Source organism: Antechinus flavipes, chromosome 1 (assembly GCF_016432865.1).
Source record: "Antechinus flavipes isolate AdamAnt ecotype Samford, QLD, Australia chromosome 1, AdamAnt_v2, whole genome shotgun sequence".
NCBI classification, from domain to species: domain Eukaryota; kingdom Metazoa; phylum Chordata; class Mammalia; order Dasyuromorphia; family Dasyuridae; genus Antechinus; species Antechinus flavipes.
This window is the reverse complement of record NC_067398.1, coordinates 84,030,626-84,044,184: the sequence shown is the minus strand read 5'-3', so window position 1 is coordinate 84,044,184 and position 13,559 is coordinate 84,030,626. Positions and strand designations below refer to the sequence as shown.

General features: G+C 34.4%; 1 protein-coding gene across 2 annotated transcripts in view; it reads left to right on the top strand.

Moving 5' to 3' along the window:
- RBM6 (RNA binding motif protein 6) overlaps positions 1-13,559 on the top strand; it is a 107,696-nt gene that overhangs the window by 86,078 nt on the left and 8,059 nt on the right. For both annotated transcript variants that reach the window (XM_051986227.1, XM_051986235.1), the window contains 5 exons: positions 5,191-5,351; positions 6,609-6,706; positions 8,069-8,111; positions 8,295-8,376; positions 11,619-11,704. In XM_051986227.1, coding sequence (XP_051842187.1) covers positions 5,191-5,351; positions 6,609-6,706; positions 8,069-8,111; positions 8,295-8,376; positions 11,619-11,704 — 470 coding nt within the window. The remainder of the gene's footprint in view (positions 1-5,190; positions 5,352-6,608; positions 6,707-8,068; positions 8,112-8,294; positions 8,377-11,618; positions 11,705-13,559) is intronic.

Here is a 13,559-nt window from a genome sequence, read left to right as displayed (position 1 = left end):
AGCTGAAATGAAGCAAGAGGCACCATTCCTTCCCCACCCCAACCCCATAATTAGAGGTACTTACACTAATAGTTTACATTACATTTACATTAAAAAAAAAAATAGGCAAAGAAAAGCCCAACTATAGAAACTTACTATGGGAATAGAGAAAAATCAGAGGTCATCTTCAGAGGAGGAAAATTAAGTAAAAAAAGCCTCTTCTATCCCAAAGATTAATGTTCAATGTCTACCTTCCTAGAATTTATAGAACTGATCAAAAAAGAATGCAAAAATCAAATGTGAGAGATTGAAAAGTGCTCTCCTCTCCTCCAAAAAAGAATCATCCAGAAAGTAAGATTATGGGGAAAAAAGTTAACTAATTAGAAAAGGAGATATACAGCAGTCACCAAAACCATTTGGTATTGGCTAAGAAATAGATTAGTTGATCAGTGAAATAGGTTGGGTTCACAAGACAAAGTAGTCAACTATAGCAATCTAGTGTTTGACAAACCCAAAGATCCTAACTTTTGGGATAAGAATTCATTATTTGACAAAAACTGCTGGGAAAACTGGAAATTAGTATGGCAGAAATTAGGCATGGACCCACACTTAACACCGTACACCAAGATAAGATCAAAATGGGTCCATGATTTAGGCATAAAGAACGGGATTATAAATAAATTAGAGGAACATAGGATAATTTACCTCTTAGACTTGTGGAGGAGGAAGCAATTTGTGACCAAAGATGAACTAGAGATCATTATTGATCACAAAATAGAAAATTTTGATTATATCAAATTAAAAAGCCTTTGTACAAACAAAACTAATATTGAGGTCTAGCTTTGGGGTACCTAAATGAAATTAGGGTTAAGGTCTAGTGGCAGGTTTGGGGTACAGATTCGGCACAAGGGGGTCTAGTAGCGGCGCGAGTTCCCAATAAAAGCATTTATTGGCCCAGAGAGCTAGATTGATAAAAGAGGTTTATTATTAGATAAGCAAAGTTAAAGTATAGGAGAAGGTAGAGAAGGAGGGCACTGGACAGAGGGTCCAGTGAACAGAGGGTCCTCACGTGGTAGCCATGGTTGGAATCTCTGCAAATAGGGGTTCCCAGCGTGGCCTTTTTATAATAGGAGACTTAGCGCGAGGGGCTTTCGGGTGTAGCCCCAAAGTTGGCTCATATCTGGGTGGGGCTGGGAACAGGTCAGATCTTCTATTGGAATTCAAAGGGACCAGGATTTGTGAGTTAAAGGGCAATTTACATTATTAACTAGGAGAGGGTGGGAATCTAGAAAGGAATCTTTCCCGCATCATTAATGCAAATAAGATTAGAAGGGAAGCAACAAACTGGGAAAACATTTTCACAGCTAAAGGTTCTGATAAAGGCCTCATTTCCAAAATATATAGAGAATTGACTCTAATTTATAAGAAATCAAGCCATTTTCCAATTGATAAATGGTCAAAGGATATGAACAGACAATTTTCAGATGGTGAAATTGAAACTATCTCCACTCATATGAAAGAGTGTTCCAAATCACTGTTGATCAGAGAAATGCAAATTAAGACAATTCTGAGATACCACTACACAAAATTGTAGTCAGATTGGCTAAGATGACAGGAAAAAATAATGATGAATGTTGGAGGGGATGCAGGAAAACTGGGACATTGTTGTTGGAATTGTGAACGAATCCAATCATTCTGGAGAGCAATCTGGAATTATGCCCAAAAAGTTATCAAAGTGTACTACCCTTTGATCCAACAGTGTTACTACTGGGCTTATATCCCAAAGAGATACTAAAGAAGGGAAAGGGACCTGTATGTGCCAAAATGTTTGTGGCAGCCCTGTTTGTAGTGGCTAGAAACTGGAAATTGAATGGATGCCCATCAATTGGAGAATGGTTGGGTAAATTGTGGCATACGAATGTTATGGATGGAATATTATTGTTCTGTAAGAAATGACCAGCAGGAGGAATACAGAGAGGCTTGGCGAGACTTACATGAACTGATGCTAAGTGAAATGAGCAGAACCAGGAGATCATTATATACCTCAACAGCAATACTGTATGAGGATGTATTCTGATGGAAGTGGATTTCTTTGACAAAGAGAAGATCTAACTCAGTTTCATTTGATCAGTGATGGACAGAAGCAGCTACACCCAAAGAAAGAACACTGGGAAATGAACGTAAACTGTTTGCATTTTTGTTTTTCTTCCTGGGTTATTTTTACCTTCTGAATCCAGTTCTTCCTGTGCAACAAGAAAACTATTCGCTTCTGCAAACATATATTGTACCTAAGATATACTGTGACATATTTAACACGTATAGGACTGCTTGCCATCTGAGGGAAGGGATGGAAGGAGGGAGGGGAAAAGTTGGAACAGAAGTGAGTGCAAAGGATAATGTTGTAAAAAATTGCCCAGGCATGGGTACTGTCAATAAAAAGTTATAATTAAAAAAAATAATAAAATTAAAAAAAAAAAAGAAAAGGAGATGCAGCATCTTAAAAAAAAAACAATTTTTTGAAAATTAGAATTGGGCAAGAGGAAGCATACGAAGCTATTAAGACACAGAAATAATAAAATAAAATTTAAAGAATGAAAATAACAGAACAGAATGTGAAACATCTTATAAGAAAAATATCAGATTTGGAGAACAGATCAAAAAGAGAAAATAAAATGGACTATCTGAAACCTGTGACCAAAAAAGCAGTAACCAAAAAAAGAACCTTGACACAATATGTAAGAAATAATCACAGAAAATTGTCCTGGAGTAATAGAACCCAAGGCAAGAGTAGAAATAGAAAAAAAATCAACAATCACCACCTCAAAGAGATCCTACATGGAAAATAAATAGTCAAAAGAAGTAGGTATGTGGCCAAAATTATCATATCCAGTAAAACTAATATTGAATGGAAAAAATGGATGTTCAACTTACTTTCACATTTTCAGGACTTTGTTTCAACCAAACCTGAACTTAATAGAAAATTTGACATATTAAGAGCCAGCATCAAAGATTAATTTCAAGGGACTCCACAAGGACAAATTGTTTATGTTTTGTCTGTGGAAATGTAAACCATCTTTTTAAGATTTATATCAGTAGGATAGTTCAAAAGAAAGACTAGGGCAGAGCTGAATATGTTCCGATTCTAAAAAGTAAAACTATTGCAATAAAGATATTAATTATGCTATACATATGAAGGGCAGAGGAAGAACAGACATTAGAGGGGGAGGAGGGCTGGTAGTTCTGAAAAACTATCCACATCAGGAATGAGTTAAATAGGAAACGATACATATATACACCATGCAGGGTATAATCTCCAAAATTGATAAATGAATAATTGGGGAGGGAATAGTAAGGTAGTTTATAAAAAGGTATGTAGATTTTTGGCAGTGGGATAAGGTGTGTAGATCATAGGGAAAGAAGGGAAGAGTGGGAAGAGAAGATAAGGGAGGGATCCATAGGTGGAGAGAGGTTAAGTAATAGCCATGCAAATTAAGGAGTTGAATTAAAGTAGAAGAGTTAGAAGTAAAGTAGAAGAATAGCAGAGTGCTGGATATGAAATAAAAGATATACACAAATAGTACAACAAGCATCAGGAGTAGATGTGTTAAAAAAAAAAAAATAGGACTACTAATCAGTGATCTCAAAGTCAAACTCAAAGATTCAGTCAGGAAACAATTCTACATTATGTACAGCCACATTATTGTTTTAGGTGCATGTTTACATATGGGTAAATATGTATATGTACATATATGTCTGTATATAGTTGTATGTATATAATTGTATGTGTGTTTGTGTGTCCATCTGTGCTTAACTGTAATCTGGTGGGTGAGGATGAAAGGAAAAAAAAGAATAAATAAAAAGTGTACACAGTAGAAAACAAAAGAAAAATCTATAAGGAAGCAAAGATGGACAATTGTGAATATAATCTCCTCTATTGTATATGCATACTTGAAAAGGAGATCTATTGCTACATATTTTGAATCCTCTTTATAGTCTTCTTGTTTTTATTTTATTTTTCTGTCTTTTTTTTTTTTCTTGTTTTGTCTTTAGTTTTAAATAACTATTTTTAAAAATTCCTTTTGGGGGAAAAAGATATTATCTCATCTAGACGTTGTTATCCCCATTTTACAGATAAAAAAATTGACTTAGGCAACAATTAAAGGATTTGCTCAAGATAACATAGCTGGTGTGACTTGGGTCTTCCTGACATTAGGCCCAGCACTGGGCCACAAGCTACTTATAATACAATGCCTTTGTATAAGGTCATGGGTTTGGAATCAAAAGATCTAAATTTGAATCTTAGTACTTCTGCTTACCACCTATATGTTACCTTAGGTGAAAAATCTAACATCCATTGATGCTTAAGGATTTTATCAGTGGATTCCAGGGTTTTCATGAATTTGTATCAAAAAAGAGTGATACTTTTATTTTCATTAACCTCTAAGTAAAATTAGTATTTTCTTCAGTTATGAGTGTAGGCAATAAACCATGATTCTGAAAAGGTGTTTCTATGTTTTCCTAGACTGCCAAAAATATCCATAACACTGAACAGTTAGGACTTGCTGCTCACAAGGTGATCAGAAAAAGTGATACAGATTTATTCTTAAGGTTTCTCTCCTAAATTTTAGAATTATTTGACATGAGAGAGACTGATGCAGGACTTGTCTTGCTCAGCATGGTGTGCCCTCATCAGAGAAGGTGCTGTACTCTGTAAACAAAGCAGAGTTGAATTAGCTCAGAAGAAATGTGAGAGGCACAAAATTAGAGAAGCCACTCCAAATGTACATAAGGACCATTTCTGTCCAACCTGTGACAGAGCATTCCAAGTTTGTATTGGGACTCTATTCTAACATAATGGAAATGGAATGTAGGACCAAGTAATTTATGAGGGCCTTTCTAGTTTCAAAAGGTTATGATCCTATGGATTTGCATTTTTCAAATGACAAGAAATTGAATTATATAAACAAAATCTGTTTCAGATTTCTAATTTTGAATCTTAAAGATGTGGGAAAAGCTTGACCCAACAGAGTGTAATTTATAAATGCAGTCAGTATTTCTGTGTAGAAGATATTTATTAAGTAGGATAAAGAATCCATTAAGAGTCTGGTATTTATTAAGAGAATTGCCAATAGAGTAATTATACTTCTTTAGATTTACCTTTGCCTTTTTTTTCTTATCCTCATCTTTTTCTGCCATCTTTTGCCTTGCCAGCTATAATGCTTAAGCGAATTTATCGGTCCACTCCACCAGAAGTAATTGTGGAAGTGCTAGAACCCTATGTCAGACTTTCTACTGCCAATGTCCGAATCATCAAGAATAGAACTGGCCCTATGGGCCATACCTATGGCTTCATTGACCTGGATTCTCATTCGGTGAGTTGCCCTGGTCTTAAATGTTCAAAGCAGGAGGATGACAGGTGAGACCATTGAGCAAGCTTGGGGAATTGTTATTTGGAGGGCTATCTTGGGCATACAACTTTACAGAAGATGGTAAGTATTTGTTGAATGAATGAGTCAATCACTGTTTGTTAAGAATTTCTTAATTGCCAGTGCTGGGTTACAGATACAAAAAAGAAAGTTGTCCTTTCTCTCAAGGATCTTACAGGTTGATGGGGCAACACAAAAGGAAGGTGAAAAATGAGTTGGGGGAAGGTAGGAGTAGGATGGGACATGATAGGAAAGTTAAGGAAATTTCAAAGTAGTGCAGCTCAGGAGAGGAATGAGGCAGTGTCTGAGCTCTCTTTAAATGGAGAATTAAGAGTTTGTGGCTTTATCTACAGTCTGAGGGATGGAAGGTAGGATGGTAGGAAGGAGATGAGTTCCAAGGCCAATGGGATCTTGCAGGATGGTGAGATCTTCCCAATAAGGAGCTTCCTGGGGTATAGGAGGAAAGTTAGAGATCTTTCAAAGTAGTATATCTTTTCAGAGGTGAAATGATAAAATGAAGGTACTGAAGGGCAAGATTCCTGAATTATCTTCCTAATATCATTATTGTTTTGATTTGTGATTTTTTGACAAATGAACCAAGCATTGACTTTATGTGTTGATAGAATTTTATACTTTATTTGAGCCCTCCTTGTTTATTTGTATAATAGGATGATTAGTAGTGGTAGCTTTTCTTTATTCTGCTATAGAATATTCAATGAGCACAGGATTTTGGCATAAAATATTTGGGACTTGATGGAATACATAAAGGTGATGTTTTTGACTTTTTCTTCTTTTGCAGTACAATTGACAGCTTAAGATTTTCTTTGATTTGTTTTTCAATAAGACTTTCTCTAGTTTTACATATAGTTGAAAAACTATAATAAAGACCAGAAGAAAATAATTAGCATTTCTATTGATTTTGATGATCCAGAATCCAGAATATTGAATGAGAATGATTGCGTATCAACGGATAACTGAATGAAACAGAACAGATAGGACCTCTGATAACCAATGTAGCACTTATTCTGAGCTGTACTCTTGGAAGGTTTATGCCTCTTTCCATTTGAAATTTGATTAAAAACCTAAATTTAAGAAACAATTAACTAATTTAGAATGTTCCCAATTTTTGATGATGAATGTTGAATTCTATTCCATAAGGCCCAGACCTTTTCTTTGGTTTACAGTCTACTTCTTTTTTCCTAGGAAGCCCTTCGGGTAGTGAAGATTCTACAGAATCTAGATCCCCCATTCAGTATCGATGGGAAGATGGTGGCAGTGAATCTTGCTACAGGAAAACGAAGGTAATCTAGTCTGTGGGGCAAGATTTCCCTAGTCTTGAGCTGTAATTGATATTGCCTGCTAGCATCCTTATTTTTCTTTCTTTGGTGCTTATTCTTTTCCTCAATAGTAATGGTAGTTTGTCCTTACCATTTTACTGTTTAGCATCTTAGGGTAGAACACCAGAACATATTGTATGTTTGTGACTGTATTTTACAAAGTGCATCATAATCTCCAGATAAGGACTTCAGAGACAGGGTCACAAGAATCCCATTTCTTTGCTGTCATCCTTCAATGTATCCCTGGCTAATAGGAAATGTTAGTGCTTTTAAGCCTTGCGGTAGGAGGCAGACTCCATTTCATGCTCTCCCATCTGTGATGCTGTAAAAAATATGATTTTAAAAAAATCCCCAAAGTCCTTAGATACCTCACTTGCTTTTTCTCTCATTGGCTCGAGAGCTTATCTTCCCTACTCCTTTAATCTACCATCATTACCACCTCACCACCACCACCACCACCACCATGTACTTTCTTTTCTGGGTTCCTTTCGCTTGAGGAAAAAGAAATTACTACCCCTTCCTTGCCATTTCTGAAATACTTGGCCCTTCTTCAGATTTTCAAGGTATTTTTAAAAATTTGTGGGTTTTTTCCTAAATATTTTTAGTAACTCTAAAACAATAGACATGCATCTAAAATAAGAAATAACAGAAGAGAGCTTCAAAGTTTAAAAAGTCTTAAAAAATCTTCAATGGGACATAAATGGAATTTTATTTATCTTTCTTTGCTTTATTTACTTAACCTATCTTTTGTTTCTTCTGTGTCCCATCAGCATTACCCTGACATTTTATCTTTCTTTTTTTCCTAGGAATAGTGTCTGTCCTTTTTTCCCCCCAAACTTATTTTACACCTAGATTTTGGTAAAGCAGTGGAGAATATAGATTTTGTTGGGTCTTGAGCTTCACAAAGGATTTAAACATCTTGCTTTTTATATTTTTGAGGAAAAAAAATCATTTTTAACCTGCCTCGTACAAGAAAATTCTTTTCTATATCATTAAAAAAAGTAAAACTCTAATGTAGGGATATGAACTAGTTTCTTGAATATGAAATCAGGAATTATAATAACATGTTTTGTCCCTCAGTTATGTGATTCCATTAGACAAAACTATTCATACTTACCCCAAGTCATCCATTTAGTAGTATAATCTGGATAATGTCTAGATCTATTTTCCCATTTGCAAAATGGGAAGAAGAGAGTTAATTGGTATTGAAGTGGTATGAATAGAAATGTAAGTACTACAAAATGCAGAACCTACTACATTTTTGTGGTAATAATGTAAAATTATAATGTATGTTAATTTGAATGTATTTTGTTTTTCCTTTTATAGAAATGATTCTGGGGATCACTCTGACAATATGCACTATAACCAGGTAGGTTTGAGGAGATGTTTTAGGGCTGGAGGACATGTTATTAAAAAATCCTAAGACTTTTCATCTCAAATAACTGAGAAAATGATCTTGAATTTTTCTCTTGAGTACAGCTAAAAGTGGAAGAAAGATAATAATTGTCAAGTGTTTTGCTCTTTAGCAAAGACTTTAACTTCTCTTTTTCAGGGTAAAAAATATTTCCGGGAAAGGAAAGGAGGCAGCAGAAACTCAGACTGGTCCTCAGATTCAAACCGACATGGGCAACAATGTAAGAGGAATAATCTGTGGCTTCTCTCTTCTTTCTTTTTGACTTGATCTGCTTTTCTTATCACGATCCTGTGCTAACACATAATTGGTTGTAGAAGACTGCCCCTAAACTTAACTTTCACAAGGCTCTATAAAACATGCTACTGCCTCCAGATAGAGTCCAGAGTGAGGCTTTGGATTTTTGTTTTTTGGATGTGGTTAATGAAGGAATTTGTTTTGCATTTGACTCCATGTTTTTGCATCAGGCTTTGTTTTTCATGGGACTATCGGCAGTGGGGAAGAGAAGGGAGAAAGAATTTGGGTCTGATAAAAAATTGAATTTTTAAAAAGATTATGAAAAGAGGATTTATAATCAGAGGATTTGGATTCACGTCCTGGGACTGGTTCTTATTCTATGTGTATAAGACTTTCGATGCTTTTTTTCACTTCTCTTGACTTTAGTTTCCCTCTCCATAAAACAGAGGTGTTGAACTAGTTGATCTGTCAGGCCCCTTCTAGCTAACAGTTTCTTATTTTATAATAATCCTAAGAGTGGAGGTGAGTTTCTGAGTCATACCAAAATTTAACACTTTGGCCTAGAAGGAAATGATGTGGTACTTAGTGTATACCTCCTAAGTTACTGAGGAATCCTATCACGTCCCTTAGAATTTCTTGAAGGCCGCAGTAATCTCTTTCCCCCGCCTCGTACTTGTCAATTTTTAGGTACTTTTTTGAATCAAGGCTCAATGTTAGTTAAAGTTAAGCAAGAAATATCAACTAGTGTGATTTTTCTGTGTTGTAGATGTTTATTTAATATTATTTTCTGTTTCTCCCAATGTAAGCTTGTTTTGAGTTGAGATTTTGTACTTGCATCTCCTACTAGCACAGTGGTTGGCACATACTATTAAATACTTATTGATTAAGTAAAATGTTTTAAATACTAAATCATAGTTTATTCTTTCCTCTTGAATCCAATCCTATAACTTGACAAGTGGTCCAGTCTCCTATGGTAATCTTTTCAGGGATTCCTTGATTATGTCACTATTCCTAGAGACAATCCATGTTATAATTTTGAAATTTATAAAATTCTAAATATTTGGAAGTTTTTTCTTTTTTTGACCCTTTTAACAATTAAAAATAACCCTTAATGGAATAGATTGCCTGCAGAATGATCCTCTCACAAAGGGTCTCTAGACAAAAGTTAAATGACTTTTCAAAGACTTTATAAAGGGGATTCTTGTTAAAATATAAATAAGACATGAACATATTAAGATATAATTCTGTGACCCTCAATCAAGCCTGTCTGTCTGTCTGATGCCTCTTTATCTATTGATCCTTATTTGGACTTCTTATATCTTATATACATAGTAACACTTCAAATATTCTGTTGTTATGGCTTCCCTTAAATATTTTTATCTCAAGCTAAAATATCCCTATGTTTTTCACCTGATCCTCAAAGATCACTTTCTTTTGTACATTATCGTTCTCCAGGTCTGACTTCATTGAACTTATAGTTCACTAGAATCCCAAGTTCTTTTTGAAATGAATTGTTTTTGATACTTTCCTTCCATCTTAGAATGGTGTCGTTTATTAAAAATCCAAGTGCAAGACTTTGCAATTATCCCCCTTAGAGGCCATGTTGTTAGTTTTTATTCTGCCATTCTAACCTATGATTTTTTTTTTTATTTAGACATCCAGTTTGACAGTCTTGTCATCCTTCATCCAGGCTATCTCTATGTATTTCATTCTGTATTCTGAGTCCTTTGTCTCTCCACCCAGAAATTAGTTAGCCTGTTTAATTATGAGAACTCTGGAATCCTCAGTATTTTTGTTGTCATATTTTACTTCTGGTATTGCTTACGTAACTTTCCATAAGTTCATATAAGTGTTTCCCAGATTTCTTAAACCATTCCCTTCATCATTTTGTATAGCAAAAAAGTTTTCCATCTCTCTCATACACACATATACATATACTCAATAATGTGTTCACCCATTCTCTACTTGATAGGCACCCTCAATTTCCATTTGTCAGTGCTAAAAGAGGTTTATTTTTGTACATTTTAAATTTGTTTTGTTTAGAACTTAGTACTCCTTTACCTGCCCTACAAATTATTTCTTCCTCTCCCTTCTGCCCTTTCCCTTCCATTTCCTACAAGGTAATGTATATCAGTACATATCTCTGTGTTTATATGTTTTCTTTGATCAGTTTTTATGAGGGTGAAGTTCAAGTGTCCTACTCTCCCTCCCCACTCCCAACCTTTTCTTCTTGTTTGATTGTGAACCCTTATTACATGGGATAATTTTCCTTTATCTTTCTTGCCCTTTCCCTCTAATGTACACTTCTTCCCCTCCTTTGCCATTCTTTTTCTTTCTTTCTTTCTTTCTTTTTTTAATGATTAACCAATCCCAAGGCTTTGATTTAAACTCATTCTTTTGATTTCTAATGATAAGAGAATTCAGTCAGTGAATCAATAGTCAATTAACAGTTGAGTACTTACTAATTGCCAAAAATTACAATAAGTACTAGGGATATATAAATACAAAAAAAGAAATAGTCTCAGCCCTCAAGGAATTTATATTAAAAGGAAGCTGAAAAAGTGGAGAGAGGTAGGGAGTAGGGAAAGGTAAAGAAGCCAGAGATTTCCCAGAATAGTCCAGCTAGATGAAAAATGAGATGTTTTGAGTTGAACCTCTCCCATTAATTAGAGGTTTTTGAATTCCTGGCTCCTCCTTTCAGTCAAAAAGGCAGAGGATAGTGATGATAAGGTTTTCCTATTAACTTCTTGGAGATGTGGTGGAGAAGTCTGTCTCCTTTTTGCCAAACTGGACTGGAAAAGTAATTCACTGGCATTTTTTTTTTCTTAAGATTTTTCTGGTCAGGATTTGAATAGTTTGTTTTCTAGGTCTTTTTTGAAGAACTAGAGGTGAAGCCCACTGTACTTCTTTCTATTCCTTTACCATCTTAGTTCCCATCTAGTCACTTTCTAACCCACTAATCTAGACCATTGGCCTGACTCCATCTTCTCATTTTATTCACAAAGATTTTATGAGAAACTTTGTCAAACACTTTGATATAACATGTATCCTATTGTTATTTGACAATCTAATAACCCTGTCAGAAAAGGAAATTAAGCCTATCATGATTTTTTAAAAAGAAGCTTTTATTAATGTCTTCTGTTCTTCTGTTTCATTCTAGTTCATTCCAACTCTCTATGACTATTCTATGCATATGAGAAAAACTAATGTTGACTTCTTTCTTTTTAGCTTCATCTGACTGCTACATATATGATTCTGTCACTGGTTACTATTATGATCCTTTAGCTGGAACTTATTATGACCCCAAAACACAGGTGATTTTTTTATTTTGTTTTGACTACTTTTATTATTTTGGTGAAAATGTACGTTAATATGTAATAAAAGCTTATAGAACCGGGAGTAAGGAGGTCTAGCTTCTAATACCACCTTTATTACTTTCTAGTGACTTTGAATAAGTTAAAAAAATAAAACACTGAAATATAATCCCTTGACCTTACTTGTAAAATGATACTTGTTCTCATAGTTTTGATATTAGTATTAATTAGAGTAATGGATATAAAAAGTATTAACATCTAAAGTTTTTGGATTTTTTTTCCAAAAAATTTTACAAATTTACATAGCAATCTTTTACAGATTTACTTTTTTATTTATAAAGAAACATTTTGTATTAATTTCTGAATATTCATGTATCTATTGCATTAGATCTGCCAGGTTTGAAGATGTGGAGGCAGTAATGCTTAGTAGAAAATCATTTAAAGTTCAAGGATTCAAGGTTACAGTGCCAATTTTTTGCCCCTTAAATTATTCGTGGATTTAGTCTCTATGGTCCTTAGAGAGTTGAACTACATGTTTTTAAAGAGTTGAACTACATGTTTTCTAAAGTCCTGTCTAGTTTTAAATCTTCTAATTTTATGACTCATATTGGCAAAAATTGATTAATCATCCTGAGTCCTAGATTTCTACTCTTAACCATTTGCCCAGCTTATTTTGAAGTCACAGGACTTATCTTGGATTTTGTTAGGATCAGGGATATTTTTGAAAAGGACTTTTCCCAGACTTAACCATTGTTGTTTAGATTTAACATTGTTAGGGGTGGGAGGAAAACTCTTGTTTTAAAAAAACACACAACATTAAGCATTTATTAAATTCCTGATGTGTGGAGAGCATTCTGACAGGTGCTAGGAGGAGATGAAAGATTAGTAAATCATGATTCCTGCTTTCAGGAATCTCAGCGATATCATCATTGGAGGATCATAGAAGCCATCTGGTCTAGCCCCCTCATTTTGCAAATAAAGAACTAAAGCTAGGAGAGCTTAAACCAACTTTCAGTGGACTTGAATCCAAATTTCCCTGATTCTGAGCCTGACTCTTAATTCATTATACCATGCTGTCTCAAAATGAGGAAACCAAGGCTAAGAGGAGGTCAAGTGCCTTATCCATGGTCACACATAGACTAGATTTGAACCCAGAGTCCAAGGCATATACTTCTTTCAGTACAGCATCACTCAGATTGTGTGCTCTGTGAGGTCTTAAGAGGCAAGGTAATTTAGTAACTAAAAAGGGTCATGGAAGACTCTTGAAAGGATTTGGCATTTGACTTGAGTTTTAAAGATGTGTAGGAGGCCAGTGGTTAAAAATGGCACATCCCAAACCCAACAATAGCATGAAAAATGGCAAAAAAAAAAAAAAAAAAAAAAAAAAAAAAAAAGCCACTGTATATTTGATGGTAGACATGCATCTTGTTTGTCTAGAACAGTGTTTCCCAAACTTTTGACATATGTGTACTCCTTCTATAATTTTTATAATGCTGAGTACCCCTCATCAAAAAAAAAATGAATGTATTTTAATAACAATCAAAATTTGTTTTTTCTTTTTTTGGTACATACACAAAATAATAATAAATGAAAAATAAAATTATTTATAATAAAATATAAGTCTATGCCAGAAGGTTTGTCACATGTGGAAGAGCAATTGTTGGAATTGGCTTCAGATGGATTCTTCAAAAATAAACATAAAGAGTGTACTTGTTACAAATGCAACATGTCTATCCTGTTTTAACAGAAAAAGTTCTGAAATACATCTTGCCTTTTCCAACTTCATATTTATGTGAAGTTGCTTTTTCAGCATTTGTAGACATTAAGTCGAAAAAAGGAACATACTATTGGACGT